General features: G+C 43.2%; 1 protein-coding gene across 1 annotated transcript in view; it reads right to left on the bottom strand.

Moving 5' to 3' along the window:
• Nucleotides 1-19,803, bottom strand: part of fat2 (FAT atypical cadherin 2) — a 167,489-nt gene that overhangs the window by 58,823 nt on the left and 88,863 nt on the right. Inside the window, exon 6 of the mRNA XM_078551083.1 lies at nt 9,740-9,950. Coding sequence (XP_078407209.1) covers nt 9,740-9,950 — 211 coding nt within the window. The remainder of the gene's footprint in view (nt 1-9,739; nt 9,951-19,803) is intronic.

The following is a 19,803-nucleotide window of genomic DNA, read 5'->3' as shown; positions in this document are numbered from 1 at the left end:
AGCCCTCCTTGCCCCTTCATGAATGCCCCACTCTGCTCAAGTATTCAATTGCAACTGTGCCTTTAACTGGAATTTTCCCTTGATTTGTACTAAACCTCCTACAATATATATATAAATGAGCTGACCCAGAAACTTTGGAACAGGAGTAGGCCATTAAGCCCCTCAAGCCTTTTCTGCCATTCAATTGGATCATAACTGATTTGTACCTTAACTCCATCTACCTGCCTTCATTCTGTATCTCTTAATAAACTTACTTAAACGAAACATATTGATCTCTGCCCATGAATTTTCAATTGACCTAGCCTCGACAGACTTTAGGGAGAGGAAATGACAGACTTCCACTATCCTTTGTGTGAAAGAAGTTCTCTCTGAAATTACCTCTAAATGGTTTATCTCTAGTTTAAAGGTCACGACCCCTTGTTCCTGGCTCTCCAAACAGAGGAAATAGTTTCTTTCTATCTGCCCTATCAAATCTTTTAATCAACTTAAACACTTCAATTCGATAACCCTTTAATCATCCACAATCAAGGGAATACAAACTTAGACTTTGCAACCCATCCTCATAATTTAACCCTTTTAGCCCTGATATAATCCTGATGAAGCTACACGCATGTCCTCCAAGGCCATATTTTATTCCTGAGGTACAATGCGCAGGACTGAACACAATACTCTAATTGGGGTCTAACCAGAGCTTTATATAGCAACAGCATAACTTCCATTCTTTTAGTATTCAAACCCCTTTGAGAGACCCCCCAGAAACCCTTATGTAAATACCTCTCCAGACCACCATGCAAATGCTTTTCCATTGGTGTAGAGTTGTGCAACATGCTCATGTAACCATGACAATCAGAGGACACAACGCACCACGGGTACTACCTGACCCTCTACCATTCAAATGGACTGAAGTGTAAATAATCTCTGAGCCCATGCCTTGAGAGAGCACTCAAGTAAATCTAATCTATCTTCAGCGTTTACAATGTCATCACCTGAACTGGATTTCACAGCTGACACGTTATAAATAAATGAATTTCACAAGAAGCATTCAAACCTCAGCACAATTGTAACTAAATTTTATTCAATTCAGAAAAGAAACAAACTTGATTGAAGAACTTCACAACAACCACAAACAAGCACGAAAGGTTGCCTAATGCACTCTTGCACAGAGGGTTTCAATTGCTCATAAAATGGAAGATGTTTATCTGCAAGTGCAAGCTATCTGAAAAAAGCAATCTTCGTGCTCCTACTTTCAAAAGGTCTTTCAATAAGATACCACATGGTAAGCTTATAACAAAGGTTAGAGCACATGGAATAAATAGCTAAACAGGTAGCAAATTGGCATTTACATAGAAAACAGTGAGAAAGGGTAAAGCATAGTTATTCCAATGGAGGAAAGCAGTGTTCCACAAAAATTAGTGCTGGCACCTTTGTTATTCATAATTTACATTAAATGATCAGGATTAAGGAATAAGTGACTCAGTATCAAAGTTTACATATGATATCAAACTGGGGGGTATAGCCAAATTTGAGGGTAAATGTAACATAATACAAGATAGTAGAATTGACCAAGTGACTGTACTGACCAATCGCTACACAGTGCGGGCTACTTTGGTAACTCTAAGTCTATAGCTGGAGATGACTGAAGAAGCACACATGGTGTTAGTGCTCTGTTCTTAGTCCCAATAAACCACCAGTGTTTGTTCAGTTAATCGGTCTCTCTGCCTATATTGTTTCAAGCACCAACTAATGCGTTAATGACAAGGGTGCAGCTAGCGTTCATCAGACAAAGCGAACTTGATAACCAAAAGCATAAAACTGGTGACGAGGATAAACTGGATCAATTGATGGCAATCAAGAAAGCCACGGTAAGCCAGCTAAATTACTTCACTGCTACCTTGAAAGCTGTTTGAAAGCGCAGTCGCCTTAGTCATCGAGTATGCCATGGTTTTGGCATCTTGAACCATTCGACCCCATTTCCGATGACTGGTTTCATTACGTTGAATGCCTAGCGTTCTTCTTTACCACTAACGACAACGCAGGGGAGGACTAGAAGAGGGTAATTCTTCTGTCCACACGTGGGAGCAAAACATATGGACTGATCTACAGCCTCATGTCACCTCACACCCCTGATACGAAGACTTTTGACAAGTTAGTGAACATTATAAAAAAACCACCTGAAGCCAAAGCCCTCAATCGCTATGCAGCATTTTAAATTCAATTCGGGAACAGGCTTCCAGGAGAGACAATCGCTGGCTTTAAAGGAATTAACGGAATATTGTGATTTTTGAACTTCAATTAATGACATGTTGGGAGGCTGAATCGGGGACGATGCTATTCAAAAGCGATTGCTATCTGAAACTAATCTAGGCTTCAGTAAGATATTAGAATTGGCAACAGCCATGGAGAGTGTTGTTAGAGGCTCGGAGGCAATAAAGGATACACAACACGACGCCGTCCATCTTGGAGGGCGGGAAGGGCCGGTAACAAAAGGTGCGAAAACGTCAGACTCTGCAGAAAGGTGGGAAATGCCCACCATGTACAGCCATTGAAGAACAACAGTACTACAGTGAAAACCCATGACATTAATGAGAGAAATATATCGAGGCAGCCTGCAGGTGATCGACAGTTCAGAAATGTCGAATGCTTTTTCTGCCACCGTAATGGTCACATAATGTGGCACTGTCAAGATCGGCTGGGACAGCATTTTAAAAACAAAGGTAGAAATTGCAAAATCTGTCTCAGTGAAGAACCAGAGGAAGCAGAATCTGACATTTATTCATTATACAATCTGAAAGTGAATAGAACTGAGCCAATCCAGGAAGTCATTAGAGACAATGAACAACCTATCAAAATGGAGGTCAATACTGGGGCATCAATGTCTGTCATAGGAGAACATACGCTCAGACACCTGAATAAAGGAGTCCATCCTCTACGTTTGGAAGAATTGGACACTAAATTAAAAACATATATGGGTGAAGAAATAAGAGTGAAAGGCATATGTCAAGTCCTGGTGCAGAATGGGAATCGGTCTGCAAATTTACCCCTCATAGTAGTAGCTGGGGCAGGCCCCAGTTTAATTGGTCGCAAGTGGCTCAAAAAGATTACATTGCAAAGGGCCGAGATTTTTCAAATCGGAACAAGAAACTTACAGGAATTGTTACAAAACTATGCTCCCATTTTCAGTGGCGAGCTAGGAAGGATTTGTGGGCTTCAAGCCAAAATCCACATAAGCCCTAACGCAACTCCCAGATTTATCAGAGCCAGACCAATCCCTTGTGCTCTATAGGACAAGGTTGAGACCGAGATAAACAGGCTGGAAAAGTTGGGTATCTTACAACCGGTGCAATTTTCCGATTGGGCGGCACCCATAATATCCCACACTGAAGCCAGACCAAAGTGTTCTCTTATGCTTATAAGTTAACTGTAAACAGAGTGGTCAAACTTGATAGACACCCGATGCTAAAGATTGATGAATTATATTCAAAATTGGCAGGGGCATCACATATTCAAAACTCAACATGAGCCACGCCTACCAGCAGATAGAGTTAGAAGAAGGCTCTAGAGAATTCTTGACCATCAATACACATCGAGGATTGTATCAATATACTTGACTAACTTTTGGAGTCTCATCGGAGTGTGCTATTTTCTAGCGTGCCATGGAAAATCTACTTCAAGGACTTCCCCATGTCATTGTTTATCTGAATGATGTCTTAGTCACTGGACAAACTGACGAAGAACACTTAACTAATTTGGAGGAGGTGCTGAAATGCTTCTCACAAGTGGGGCTGTGTCTGAAGCAAAAAAAACGTCTTTTCCAAACCAAAGAGGTAGTTTCCTTGGCCATGAGGTTGACGCACAGGGCCTGAATCCCATGGAAGAAAAGGTCAAGGCTATTCATGAGACACCTGCACCGAGAAACACCACAGAACTAAAGGCCTTCTTAGGCATGATAAACTACTATGGACGTTTTCTCCCAAATCTATCAACCGTGCTGGCTCAGTTATACGCATTGCTTAAGAAAAACCATACATGGATTTGACAAGCTCCGCACCAGGATGCGTTTCTGAATTGTTAAGATCATCGGCCCTACTGGTACCACTTTGACCCAAAGAAAGAATTGATTTTAACTTGCGACGCATCCCCTTATGGAGTAGGGGCTGTACTTTCATATTAGATGGCGGATGGCTCCGAATGACCCATTGGTTATACATCTCACTTGCTCAGTGCTGCAGAGCGATGTTATTCTCAAATTGAGAAGGAGGGCTTGTCTGTCATGCTTGGCGTTCAGAAATTCCATCAATACCTCCACAGTTGCCATTTTCACATAATATCCGACCAGAAGCCTCTGCTGGGATTATTTGGAGAGGATAAGGTGATACCCCCCAAGGTATCTGCTCGCATCCAGAGGTGGGCACTGATATTCACCAATCAGAAAGCCAGGTCACATATGCTGATGTACTGAGCCATCTCCCCTTGCCAGATAACAATGTGAAGGTTCCAATTCCCCAGGAACTTGTCTTAGTACCAAATCCTCCCCTGTCCAGGCCAAACAAATCCATGAGTGGATAAACTGAGGTCCACTTTTATCTCATGTCCAGGAGCAGGTCTTGAATGGATGGTCAGTCAAGCCAAATTCTGATGACATGAAGCCCTATTTCAATCACAGATATGAGCTCACCTGCCAGGACGGCATATAGCTCTGGCGGGCAAGTGTTATTGTACCCCTGAGAGGGTGAAGACCATTACCAGCTGAATTACATAGCGCTCACCCTGGCACTTGAAGGATGAAGATGCTCGTGCGCAGCTACTTCTCGTGGCCAGGCCATAAGACCATAGGACATAGGAGCAGAAATTAGGCCATTCAGCCCATCGAGTCTGCTCCGCCATTCAATCATGGCAGATAAGTTTCTCAACCCCATTCTCCCCGTAACCTTTGATCTCCTTACCAATCAAGAACCTATCTATCTCAGTCTTAAATACACTCAATGACCTGGCCTCCACAGCCTTCTGTGGCAATGAATTCCATAGATTCACCACTCTCTGGCTAAAGAAGTTTCTCCTCATCTCTGTTCTAAAAGGTCTTCCCTTTACTCTGAGGCTGTGCCCTCGGGTCCTAGTCTCTCCTACTAATGGAAACATCTTCTCCATGTCCACTCTATCCAGGCCTTTCAGTATTCTGTAAGTTTCAATCACATCCCCCCTCATCCTTCTAAACTCCATCGAGTATAGACCCAGAGTCCTCAAACGTTCCTCATATGTTAAGCCTTTCATTCCTGGGATCGTTCTCGTGAACATCCTCTGGACCCTCTCCAGGCCCAGCACATCCTTCCTGAGATACGGGGCCCAAAATTGCTCACAATATTCTAAATGTGGTCTGACCAGAGCCTTATAAAGCCTCAGCAGCACATCCCTGCTTTTATATTCTAGTCCTCTCGAAATAAATGCCAACATTGCATTTGCCTTCCCAACTACCGACTCAACCTGCAAGTTAACCTTAAGAGAATCCTGGACTAGGACTCCCAAGTCCCTTTGCACTCCAGATTTCTGAATTCTCTCCCCATTTAGAAAATAGTCTATGCCTCTATTCTTCCTACCAAAGTGCATGATCTCACACTTCCCCACATTATATTCCATCTGCACTTCTTTGCCCATTCTCCTAACCTGTCCAAATCCTTCTGCAGCCTCCCCGCCTCCTCAATACTACCTGTCCCTCCACCTATCTTTGTATCATCTGCAAACTTAGCCAGGATGCCCTCAGTTCCTTCATCTAGATCATTAATGTATAAAGTGAAAAGTTGTGGTCCCAACATTGACCCCTGCGGAACTCCACTTGTCACCGGCCGCCGTCCTGAGAATGACCCCCTTATCCCCACTCTCTGCCTTCTGCCAGACAGCCAATCTTCTATCCATGCTAGTACCTTGCCTCTAACACCATGGGCTCTTATCTTACTGAGCAGCCTCCTGTGCGGCACCTTGTCAAACGCCTTCTGGAAGTCCAAGTAGATAACATCCATTGGCTCTCCTTTGTCTAACCTACTCGTTATCTCCTCAAAAAATTCTAACAGACTTGTCAGGCATTACCTCCCCTTGATGAAACCATACTGACTTTGCCCTATTTTACCATGCACTTCCAAGTATTCTGAAATCTCATCCTTAATAATGGACTCTAAAATCTTACCAACGACTGAGGTCAGGCTAATCGGCCTGTAATTTCCCGTCTTTTGCCTCACTCCCTTCTTAAACAGGGGGGTTACATTAGCGATTTTCCAGTCCTCTGGGACCCTCCCTGACTCCAGTGATTCCTGAAAGATCACTACTCTTGCCTCCACTATCTCTTCAGCTATCTCCTTCAGAACTCTGGGGTGTAATCCATCTGGCCCAGGTGACTTATCCACCTTCAGACCTTTCAGTTTTCCTAGCACCTTCTCCTTGGTAATGGCCACCATATTCACCTCTGCCCCCCGACTCTCTTGAACTTGGGGATGTTACTCGTGTCTTCCACAGTGAAGACTGACGCAAAGTACCTATTCAGTTCCTCCGCCATTTCTTTGTTTCCCACTACTACTTCTCCAGCGTCATTTTCCAGCGGCCCAATGTCCACTTTTGCTTCTCTCTTCCCCTTTATATATCTAAAAAACTCTTGCAATCTTCTTTTATATTACTGGCTAGTTTACCCTCATATTTAATCTTCTCCCTCCTTATTTCTTTTTTAGTTGTCCTCTGTTGGTCTTTGTAGGCTTCCCAATTGGATGGACATGGACATCAAAACCCTAGTCAAAAGTTGTCTTCAATGCCAGCAGGTACAAACGCTACCCCCGCCCCCCACCACCTTTAGCTACATTGCACCCCTGGGAATGGCTAGGACGGCCATGGGTGCACCTCCACATCGACTACATGGGGCACAATGTTCCTTTTACTAATAGACGCCCATTCCAAGTGGATGGATGTCTACGAAGTCCGGTCACCCACGTCTGCTAACACCAAAGACCCTTTGCGACAGAGTTTTGCAGTGCACAAGTTACAAGAGGTGCTCATGTCAGACAACGGGACTGCATTTACCAGCAGGGATTTCCAAAGGTTTCCAACCCTCAACTGAAAAACTCATATCAAAACCTCGCCTTACCACCCCGCCTCTAATGGTTTGGCCGAGCGTGCGGTCCAAACTTTTAAGGTGGGATTAAAAAGCTGGACGGGTATTCCATCAGCACCAGATTGTCATGGTTCCTGTTTGCATACCGGATGACGCCACACAAGACCACCGGTATTGCCCCTGCTGAATTACTAATGAAGAGACAGCTCTACACCCGTCTAACTCTTATCAGGCCAAATTTAGAGGGGAAGGTGGAGAGAAGCCAAGAGGTCCAGAAGGCTGGACATGATGGCCATAAAGAAATTTCATTGTGTGAGACACAGTTCTCGCGAAGAACTTTGGAGATGGCCCCAACTGGTTATTAGGCGAAGTGAGTGCCGTGACAGGACCTCTCTCCTATAATGTATCGGTAAATGGCTGAATAATTAGATGACATGTGGATCATCTCCGGAGAAGAGAGACAGTCCCACAAGAAGGAATGCTGTTATCGTTTGCATTTGAGACTGCACCGCGCTTGGAAGAAATGTCACACGATTTGGAAGTACTGGTAGGGCCTGTTAGACCTGAGAAGTTAGAAGTCACAAACTTTCCCACTTCCACCAAAGAGTCTGGTGGACAGTTGACCCCCGAGTTCTCGGAAAAAACAGCCGAGGCCGTTGAGCTACAACGCTCGACACGTCCGAGGAAACCGCCTGAGGGGCTTGACTTGTGAATAGTTATTCATGTAAATAGTTGGGATGTTGTGATGCCTGTCACTTGTACTTTCAAGTAAAGGGGAAGGGATGTGGTAAAGTGGAGTGCTACGTACATTTAAGAAAATGTAATGTAATTTGTTGACCATGTGACTGTATTGACCAATCACTACACAGCGCCGGCTACTTGGGTAACTCTGGCCAGGATTTTCCCCTCGGCGATTTGGGGGCGGGGCCCACTCGCCGATGGGAAAATGACATGGGATGACGTCGGGAGGAACCCCCGACGTCATCCCAGTCCCTTTAAACAGCGAAATCAGCTGTCCGCCCTCCGACCTGTCAATGGCCAATTAAGGCCATTTACAGGATAATTAACCTTATTAAACACCCTGCCCGGCCAAGCTTAAGGCTGGCGGGCAGACCAGGAGCCCCAGCGGACTGCAGATTATTAATGAAACTTCATCCACTGGCGGGATGAAGTTTCGTGTCCGTTTTTTAAAAAGTTAATAAATTTTATGTGTTTATTATTAACATGTCCCATCTCGTGTGACATTGTCACATGAGGGGTACATGTTAATAATTTTAATATTTATCTATTTTTAGAGTTTACTTACCTCTCACGAATCTTCCTGAGACAGGACTTTGCCTCAGGGAGCAGTGCTCTCTTTCGTGTGCATGCCCGAAAGAACGCACTTTGACAGTTGGGGATTCCCTCCCCTCTGGCACAGGAAGCTCATAGCGCTTCCTGCCGGGCAGGCCACTGGGCGGGCCGATTCAAAATGGCGGCGGGCCCCGTTTCGGTGGCAGGGGTCGGCTGCCCTCACTCCGCCGAGCCGGTGGGGCCCGCCTGCCAACCGAGGGCAAAATTCTGCCCTCTAAGTCTAGAGCTGGAGGTGATTGAAGAAGCACACATGGTGTTCGTGCTCTGTTCTTAGTTCTAATAAAACACCAGTGTTTGTTCAATTAATTGATCTCTCTGCCTATATTGTTTCAAGCACCAACTAATGTGTTGATATCAAGGGCGCAGATAGCATTCGCCAGACAAAGCGAACTTGATTATCAAAATCCTACAAGTGATGCATTTTGGTAGGAAGGACATAATATCACCTACACAGTTTAGAAAATAAGGAACCGAATGGGCTAGAAGAACAAAGGGATTTACGGATACAGGTGAACAAGCTTTCAAAAGCAATATGAGAAAAAAACTTTCACACAGCGAGCGGTTAGGGTCTGGGTTACACTGCCTGAGAAAATGGTGGAGGCAGGTCTAATCAAGGCATTCAAAAGGGAATTAGACTGTTATTTGAAAAGGAACAATGTGCAGGGTTATGGTGAGAAGGCAGGCGAATGGTACTAAGTAAATTGATCATTCAGACAGCTGGTGCAGACATGATGGGCTGAACGACTTCCTTTTGCATTTTAAAAATTCTGTGAGTCTGTGAAATTATTAAAAGCAGCAACGGAGACCAACAGAGCAACAAAGATACTAATTAAGCTCTGCTTGCCGCCGTAAATTATATTATGATAGTTATATTATTATATGTACTGGTCCATGAAAAGTGCTATATAAATGCAAGTTCTTTCTTTCTCTTCGAAGCAGCTCCATGTAATATAATCTAATTGTAGCCTCTTGAGTGAAATTGCATAATTTGCATAATTGCATAATTAGTATCAATTATTGTCTAATTACAGGCAGATTTAACCTTACATCTAAAATAGTGAGGACACTTTCATCACATTGACCTAACTGGGTCTTAAACATGGTTTTGAGAAAGGAGATATTCCTTTTCCTTGTAGCTGGGAAACTGTTGGTACTTGTGACTTGTGCTTTTCCAGCATTTAACAGAAAGATGAATAGGCTTAACTAGAAACAGGTTTAAATACAAACTATGTAAGGTAGCAAATAACCTTTAATCCTAAAGAACGTTTACATTTCTGATTTTGTTCTACATTTGCTTACCAATAATATCGAACCACAACTGGCTCTTAGTGAGTTCTGTACTGGTCACCCCAACCATATGATTCACAGGGTCTGTCTCCATGACAGCAAAGTTAAAGTGAGACTCATCAAAAGCCAAAGGTTCGGTGGATGGTGAAGGTTTCTGAATCCATTCAATGTGCAGACGGACAGTCGCTGATTTCTGAGGACTCCCATTGTCAGAAGCACGAATCTGAAAGTACAGATTACAATTTAATGGCTTGGATTCCAAAAATAATTCTAGCCGTGAATGTGTCATATTATGAACTTCAGAACAGTATGGAACAGTATTACGTGGCCTCAGACCTTGGTGACTGGATCTAGCTGTCCTTGTATTACTCCTGGTATGTATCTGCTATATAGCAGTAGTAGAACATTTTATGGCACCAGCGCCACTGGCAGCTGTATAGAGCTGTACTTCTCTCCAGAAACAACCATCAGGCGAGAAGGATAACATTTTATCATTGGGTATCTTTACAGTACAAATAAACATTGAGTGAAAATTTCTCAAATCCTTGTTCCATTCTACTGAAATCCTATGGTAATATTACAGTCACAACATTCCCTGAGCCACCCACAAGAGAGACAGCACTTGGATCAAATGGCCAAATGATTTTTTTGACTATTAGTAATTTCTACATTGAAATAAACATGTATGTAAATTAATACACATTAAATGAGTTATTTAAAAATATGATCCTATGCTTATTGTGAAAAAGAATCTTAAGTGGGATATGGTGCAAGTCATACATGAAGTAGTGGACCTCCTTCTTGTAGATTAAACTGGGGCTGTCTCTAATCTGTCATCAGCATTTAACCCAACTGCACTCTCAATGAGTTTTTTTTAATCTGTCAGTTATCAGCTGTCCAACTCCAACAGATTCACTTATAGCTTTGATATTGTTTCTGATCTCTGTACCTAATAAGTAAAAGCTGAGCATGAAGTTGTGCATGAAGGAGCTAAGCCCTGCAAGCCATTTCATACTGAAAAAACACCATTAACTGCTAGAGAAATGGATAAAGTTTACTCCTTTACCTGACACCATGACTCAGATTAAATATGTCAGCAGAACCTTCTCTATCTAGTAGTCATACAGTAGACACTTAGAGGTCAATGATACAAGGCAGAAAACCCAACACATCATAGTGCAAATAAAAAAGATGTAAATTCTGAAATTCTTACATGTGTTCAAAGAGTTCCCACCTTCAGCAGATATGACTAAGAAATTAAGCCATTTGCAGTACAGCCACTTCACGAATGAATGGTACACTATTGATCGAAAGGATCCAAACTGACCCACCCCAGCACAAGGCAGCTCACACTGCCCTACTCTGGCAGCAGCAAGCACACATTGGAGTGGGAAAGTCATTTAACACAACAGCACAAACAAGCCTGTATTTACTTAAGCAAATCCATACTATAGTACTTCCACTTGCCAATTCTTTTCTTTGGGAGACACCAAGCTGATAGTCTGACTGAGAGCAGAACCTTGCTGGGTGGTTATTGTGACCTTATAACCTGCAGTGCACCATTCCATGGCATAGTGCCTTAGTACTTCAAGACTGTGCCACCCCAATAATTTGTTGACACTTTTAGTAAACTACACACCGCAGCTTTATTTAAAAAATCTTTCTTAAAGCAATTACTGTATTTAATATGAAAAAGAGAATTACCTATTATCCACCAGACTTTAATTAAATTGCAATACAACCGCACAACCATATTGGCTCATTGTCAGTACATCTGTTTTCAGTCTCCAGCATAATTAAAATAGACACAGTAGGTAGATAAGTGCATGTATTGTCTGTTCATGAACCTGGAACTCTCATTCAGGAACATACTCATTACATACCTAGTATTGTTCACTACAAGTTTACTCTCTTTTCAAATTCTCTACTCTTAACTTCCTGAATCATAATCCATTTATCTTTTTCTAATTTATGATACTATCATGATTATTGCTATTCCAACCTTTCCTCTCTTGTTTCTCCTGACCTTCAAATATACCATCCTACACATTCTTCCTTCCCTTTGCATCCTCACTTTTTGCTGAACAATGGGCCTTTTCCTCAATTTGGTTTTCTTAAAAGACAAAGAAAAATTATAACCCACAAAATATTAAGCTGTACACACTACATTACGTATATCACTGATTACATATTAGCAATTCATAGCTGGGGCTCAAAAAACAATGGGCAGAATTTTCCCGAGCGGCACGTGAAGGCGCGCCTCCGATCGGCGCCCCCGATCGGGGGCACGCCACCTTTTTACGTGGGCGGGCCAATTAAGGCCCACCCAGCGTGACATCCTCACGGAAGCGCTGAGCGCTCCCTGTGTGGGTGGGGGGGATTCCCTGAGCCGAGAGCTCGCTCTTTCGCACATGTGCGCATGAAGGAGCGCACTCATCTCCCGGAGGCTAAGTGCTGCCTCAGGGAGATCGGCTCCACAATAAAAAATCTTAAAAACAGAAAAAAAAAATCCCCTGACATGTCCCCTCATGTGACACTGCCACATGAGTTGGGACATGTCCATCACTTTTAGTTACACTTTTATTAAATTTTTAAAAACCTACATGAAACCTCATCCCGCCCATGGATGAGGTTTCATGCTTTTTCCAATGCTCGCCAGGGCTCCCGGCCTGCCCGCCAACCTTAAGGTTGGATGGGCAGGTCCACTAATGACGTTAATTACTTTGTCAATGGCCTCAATTGGCCATTGACAGGTCGGTGGGCGGACAGCTGATTTGGCTAAGCCCCCGCCGACCTGAAAATTGAAATGACATGAGGTGACGTCGGGAGTTCAGCCCAATGTCATCCCACATCATTTTACACATCGGCGAGCGGGCCCCACCCCCTGACTGGGAAATCCTGGCCATTAAGTTTTGAGATGAGAAAAATCAAAATTGCTCTCATCAGAGAAAAGAAGATTGAGATTGTTTATGGTGCAGATTACTCAAAAGCTGAAAGGCATGTGGAACATTATTAGAACATAGGTTGCAGCATCAAACAAGGTTAGGGAATCAGAAGAATATTTTCAAATGCAGTAGGATATACGGTGAATAGACTCCCAGCCAAAATAGTGACTTGTTTAAATTGCTTTGAAAGCATGCTGGGCTAATGGTTTGTCCAGATTAGCAATACCAGCCTAAATTTCAAGGAGGCGGCAGGTGTCTTGCCACCAGGGCCAAGAGCAGGATATAATCCTGCTTCGGCGAGCGGCAGGACCCCGGATCCGCATTTTGCTGGCAGCAGCCAATTAAGTGGCTGCCTCCAAGACTGCTGTCCAATTAGGGATTGCAGCCTCGCCTTGAGAGCTCACAGTCCAGCCTCAGCAGCGCCACCGCTAGTGATGTTCTATTACTGCAGTTGCACTTGGAGAATGAGGGTGCATCGATGGTTGTGCACCCTCAAAGACAGATTAGTGGGATCGGGGGGCACCAGGGCCAGTCAGTAAGGGACCAGCAAGGGGAGAGGCGGTCGCTGGGGTAGACATTGCCACCGGGGGACTGGGGCTTCTCTGTACCTGAGTGGGCCTGAGAGTGCCCAAAAAGGACTCAGGCTGATCCAGGTTTTACTTGACGAACTCCCCATGTGGAGGCAGGAAGGGGCCCTTAATTTGCCTCTTAAGTGGCTCAATTGGACTCCCGGAGGGCAGTTTTCCTGCTGCTGGCAAAATGGCATGGTGGCGGGAAGATGCCAGGCACCACACCCCCTGCCCCCAACGCCTTACTATGTCATTTTGCCATCCTCCTCCCCTCCCAACCCATCGCCAATGAACCTGGAAAATACAGGCCACAGGTTCTAGAGTAAGGTACAGGCAGATGATTAAATGCTCTGAAGCATTGTGGATGTAATAATATCAGAATGAGAATATCAGGGATGAATATTGCAGATTGAAATATTAGGTTGATATTCATGTAATGTAATGAATTAATGAGCTAAGTAAATTTCGCAGAGATTCTTTTATTGTTCATATTTCTCAAAAGATTGAATTGGAAAGAGTTATTTACAAGGCAAACTGTATTCAATCTGTTGGAAGAACTATCTAAATCACAGGCAGTTTTAGTTCAGTAATGATGTATTTGACACCTGAGGCTGTGTGTGGGTAGGTGTGTGAAATACACATGAATTTTGGCACTTAGCATCAGCTGTAGCCACATCCAGGATTGATGCAACTGACACTGTGCACAGTTACGTCTCCCTATTACAAAAAGGATATAGAGGCACTGGAGAAGGTGTAAAAAGAGAATTAGCAGAGCTGAGAGGTTCTGTATAGATTGAACAGGCTGGCGCTCTTTTCTCTCGAAAAGATAGGACTGAAGGGTCACCTAGCAAAGGTCTTTAAAACTATGAAGGTGTTTGATAGTTTATATATAGAGAAAATGGTTCCTCTTGTGGGGAAATCCAAAACCTGGGGTCATAACAGAAGGGAGTCACTAACAAATCCAATTTGGAATTCAGGGGATACTTCTTTATCCATAAGTAGTTACAATGCGGAACTTGCTAACGCATGGCATGGTTGAGGCAAACAGTATAGGTACATTTAAGGGGATACTGAATGAATACACCAGCAGAAGGTTATGCTGATAAGGTCAGATGAGGAAACTCCTGTGGAACAAATACCGTTGGTCAGTTGGGCTGAATGACAAGTTTTGGACTGTGAGTTTTATGTAATATATGGAAGAAAATGTGAGGTTATGCACTTTGGCAGGAAGAATAGAGGAGCTGAATATTATTTAAATGAAGAAAGGCTGCAGAAGGCTGCAGCACAGAGGGATTTGGGGGTCCTCGTGCATGAATCACAAAAAGTTAACATACAAGTTCAGCAGGTAATAGGAAGGCAAATGAAATGTTGGCCTTTATTTCAAAGGGAATGAAGTATAAAAATAGGGAAGTCTTGCTAAAACTATACAAGGCACTAGTTAGACCACACCTAGGAAACTGCAAACAGTTTTGTGGCCCTTATCTAAAGAACAATATACAGGCATTGGGGGGGCAGTCCAGAGAAGGTTCACTAGGTTGATCCCGGATATGAAGGGATTTTCTTATGAGGAAAGGTTGAGTAGGTTGGGCCTGTACTCATTAGAGTTTAGAAGAATGAGAGGTGACCTTATTGAAACATATAAAGTTTTTAGGGGACTTGACAGGATAGATGCTGAGAGGCTGTTTCCCCTTGTGGGAGAGTCTAGGACCAGAGGGCATAATCTCAGAGTAAGGGGTTGCTCATTTAAGACAGAGATAAGGAGGAATTTCTTCTCTCACAGGGTAGTGAATCCATGGAATTCTTTACCGCAGAGGGCTGTAGAGGCTGGGTCGTTAAATATAATCAAGGCTGAGATAGAAAGATTTTTAATCAGTAAGGGAATCAAGGGTTATAGGGAAAAAGGCAGGAAAGTGGAGTTGAGGATTATCAGATTAGCCATGATCTCAATGGATGGCAGAACAGACTCGATGGGCCGAACTGCCTACTTCTGCTCCTATGTCTTATGGTCTTATGGTAACTGCCTCAGTTAATGGACTCCCAACAGAAGCTGAGCTATCATCTACACTCAAACAAAGCTACTGTTGGCAAAAAAATTATTTGAATTTCCCCGAGGGCTCAGCAATGTCATTAAAGGTTCTATTGTTCTTAATTAAAAGTTGTGAACATATTTGCCTTCAACACATCAACACGTTTAAATTATAATCCCAGCACACGTTTTTTTGTTTCTCTGTAATCAGGCTTGATTTCTATTTAGTGGATTCTGTGTTCTTAGAAGCTGCAATTAAACATATCGTTGTTGGTGACTTTCTTTAAATGCTATTTAGAATATTAAGCGGATTCACAGAAAACATTTGGCAAACTTTGTTCTGCTTGCTAAGATGTCTTTCTGCTGTTTCTCCTTACACAAATTTAATAGGCTTGTCTTTTTTTTTCATGAAAACAATTCCCTTTTAACGATTGGTTAAGCTTACATTCAAATTATGCTTTCTAATATTTGCTAGATTAACTTTACAACTGCTTATCCAGCAATGATTTCCAAGTCTTCTCCTAAGAGCTCGCTTTTCTTTCGAAAAGAGAAGGCTAAGACACGACGTGATAGAGATCCTTAAAATTATGAAGAAGTCTGATAGGGTCGGTGCAGAATGTTTCATAAAAGCTAGTTACTAATAAATCCAATAAGGAATTCAGGAGGAACTTCTTTACCAGCGAGTGGGTGGAATGTGGAACTTGCTGCCACATGGAGTAGTTGAAGCGAATAATGGAGATGCATTTCAAGATAAATAAATGAAGTGGAAAAGAATAGGTATATCTGCTACTAGGGTTATGAGAAATAGGGTGGAAGGAGACTAGTGTGGAGCATAAGCATTGGTATAGGCCAGTTGGGTCGAATGACCTTTGTCTGGGCTGTAACTAGGAGGAAACCAAGTTGTGTGCTCCAGTAACAAAAACAAAAATTGCTGGAAAAACTCAGCAGGTCTGACAGCATCTGTGGAGAGAAAGACAGAGTTAACGTTTCGAGTCCAGATGACTCTTCAGAACTAAAAGAGTCATCTGGGCTCGAAACGTTAACTCTGCCTTTCTCTCTTCAGATGCTGTCAGACCTGCTGAGGTTTTCCAGCAATTTTTGCTTTTGTTTCAGGTTTCCAGCATCTGCAGTCTTTTGCTTTTGCCTGCACCAGTATCTTTTTGCAGTCTCCTGTAACAGAGAATCCTTCTGTATGACTCCTTTTACCATTCCTGCACAATTTACCTCTGGCTATCCTCAGATCTCCACTTTTTATTTTTAAAAGGGGATTGAATGAGTACTTGAGGATACAGAACAAAGAGGGTCAAGAACAAAAAGCCAGGGTGTGAACCTAAGCAAGACTGCTCTTTAAAATAGCCAGTACAGGGATGATGGGTTTAATGATCTCCTTCAGTTTCTATAATTCTATGAGTTTCATCTACATGCTGCACCTTGGTGACAATGCATCAGATTCCACAGGTATGCTGATGATACCCAGCTCTACATCACCACCACCTCTCTCAACCCTTCCACTGCCTCTTATTTGTCATGCTGCCCATCCAATGTTCCATATTGGACAAGCTGAAACTTCCTCCAACTAAATATTGGGAAGACCAAAGCCATGTCCTTTGATCACTGCCAAAAACCGATCCCTATACCACACCCTCCCAACTACATGGCAAGAGAGGATCAAATCAGGCCTACCTACAAGGGACAATAGAGAATTGGGCCTAACTGCAGGGTAATAAAACCAGACCATTCTCCAGAGTTACAACTATAATGTTGAATAAAACCTAAATGCCAGAGCTTAGAGAATCAGGCTTGTCTCCAGGGTAAGAGCATGAAGCCTAATAGTGAAAGGAAAGAAAATACTTCAGTGGATTAGAAGAGAACTGCAAAAGAATAGAGAGTTATGCTTTAATAACAACAACAACAGCAGCATAACGTTCATTTATATTGTACTTCAATGTAATGAAATGTTCCAAGGCACTTCACAGAAGCATTGTAAAACAAAATTCGACATCAAGTCACATTAAGAGATATTAGGGCAGATGACCGAATGCTGCAGGGTCAGAAGGGTGTGTTCAATGAGTGTCTTAAAGCGGAGAGTGATCAAGAGGTTTACAGAGAGAATTCCAGGGCTTAGTGTGTAAGCAGTCGAAGGCACAGCCACCAATGGTGGAGCAATTAAAATCAGAGGCCACAACAACAACTTATATTTAAAAAGTGCCTTTAATTTAGTGAAATGTACCAATGTACCTTACAGAAGCATTATAAAACAAAGTGTGACACCAAGCCAATAAAGAGATATTGGGCTGAATTAAATGAGGGGCTGGCTTTCCCATAATCTTCCCCAGCTAAAAGGTTGGGGTGGGGGGGATCCCACCAAGGGCAATACCGGCTGCTCCACAGCCATTTAAAGTTTCGACTCATCCAGTACTGGATGCCAGGTAAGCAGTCTGAGCTCAAGGAGGCAAAAAATGAAGGAGTGCAGATATCTCAGTGTTGTGCGACTGGAGCAAATTACAGAGATAGGGACAGGTGATGCTAAGGAGGGATTTGAAAACAAGGATGAGTATTTTAAAATAGAGGTATTGCTTAACTGGGAATCATTGTTGGTCAGCAAACACAGGGGTGATGTGTGAACAGGAGTCGGTGCAAGTTAACATATGAGCAGCTGGGTTTTGGATGACCTCAAGTTTATGGGGAGTAGCAAATGGGAGTTCAGCCATGAGCACACTGGAATAATAATGTATCGAGGATCAAAACAATGGATAAGGGTTTCAGTAGCAGGTGAGCGGTTTCAGTGCACTCCTGGCTGGGTGAGTCCATAAACTCGATGGGCAGAGTAGGGTAATGCCATGGAGGTAATAATAGATGGTCTTAGTGATATGTGATTAAAAGCTTGCTGTGTGCGGGGTCAAGTGTGAAACCAAAGTTGTGAATAGTCTCGTTTAACTGCAGACAGTTGCCATGGAGAGAGATGGAGCGGGTAGCTAGGGAACAGCAAACATTTGCATTAATATAGTATTAAATGTTCCAAGGTGCTTCATGGGAGTGCTATCAGGCAAAAACCTGACACTGAGCCACAGGAGATATTACAGCAGGTGAATAGAATCTTGGTTAAAGAGGTCGTTTTTAAAGTCATCTTATAGAACAAGAGGTAGAGAGGTGGGAAGGTTCAGGGAGGGAATTCCACAGCTTAGAGTCTAGGTAGTTCCAGAGCTTAGAGTTTAACCTAAAGACATGACCATCACTCACAGAATCACAGAATTACAGTGCAGAAGAGGCCCATTGGCCCATCGAGTCTGCACCGACACATGAGAAACACCTGACCTACCTACCTAATCCCATTTACCAGCACTTGGCCCATAGCCTTGAATGTTATGACGTGCCAAGTGCTCATCCAGGTACTTTTTAAAGGATGTGAGGCAACATGCCTCCACCACCCTCCCAGGCAGTGCATTCTAGACCGTCACCACCCTCTGGGTAAAAAAGTTTTTCCTCACATCCCCCTAAACCTCCTGCCCCTCACCTTGAACTTATGCCCCCTCGTGACTGACCCTTCAACTAAGGGGAACAACTGCTCCCTATCCACCCTGTCCATGCCCCTCATAATCTTGTACACCTCGATCAGGTCGCCCCTCTGCTCCAACGAAAACAACCCAAGTCTATCCAACCTCTCTTCATAACTTAAATGTTTCATCCCAGGCAACATCCCAGGATTGACATCCTGGTCAATCTCCTCTGCACCCCCTCCAGTGCAATCACATCCTTCCTATAATGTGGCGACCAGAACTGTACACAGTACTCCAGCTGTGGTCTCACTAAGTTTTTATTCAACTCCAACATGACCTCCCTACTTTTGTAATCTATGCCTCGATTGATAAAGGCAAGTGTCCCATGTGCCTTTTTCACCACCCCACTAACGTGCCCCTCTGCCTTCAGAGATCTATGGACACACACGCCAAGGTCCCTTTGTTCCTCAGAACTTCCTAGTGCCGTGCCGTTCATTGAATACTTCCTTGTCAAATTACTCCTTCCAAAGTGTATCATCTCACACTTTTCAGGGTTAAATTCCATCTGCCACTTATCTGCCCATTTGACCATACCGTCTATATCTTTCTGTAGCCCAAGGCACTCAACCTCACTGTTAACCACCCGGCCAATCTTTGAGTCATCACTGAAGGGGAAAATAAAAGGGCAAAATAATTGGAGGAATGCAGAGTTCTCAGAAGAGGTAGGGCTAGATATTAGAGATAGGATGTGTTTTTGGTATCAAGGAGATATAATAATGTTATTGGAAATTATTGTAAAATAGAGTTATAGTGTCTATTTGTGTGTCTGTGTGTGTCTTAATTGAATTCAAGCCAGCTAGTCTGGGTGCTTTGATATATAACAAAAACAAAAAATGCTGGAAAAACTCAGCAGGTCTGACAGCACCTGCGGAGGGAAAGACAGAGTTAATGCTTCGAGTCCGTTTGACTCTTCTTCAGAGCTCTGAAGAGTCATATGGACTTGAAACGTTAATTCTGTCTTTCTCTCCACAGATGCTGT

Source organism: Cetorhinus maximus, chromosome 10 (genome assembly GCF_964194155.1).
Source record: "Cetorhinus maximus chromosome 10, sCetMax3.hap1.1, whole genome shotgun sequence".
NCBI lineage: Eukaryota > Metazoa > Chordata > Chondrichthyes > Lamniformes > Cetorhinidae > Cetorhinus > Cetorhinus maximus.
The sequence above is the reverse complement of the archived record's forward strand: the minus strand, read 5'-3'. Positions and strand labels throughout refer to the sequence as shown.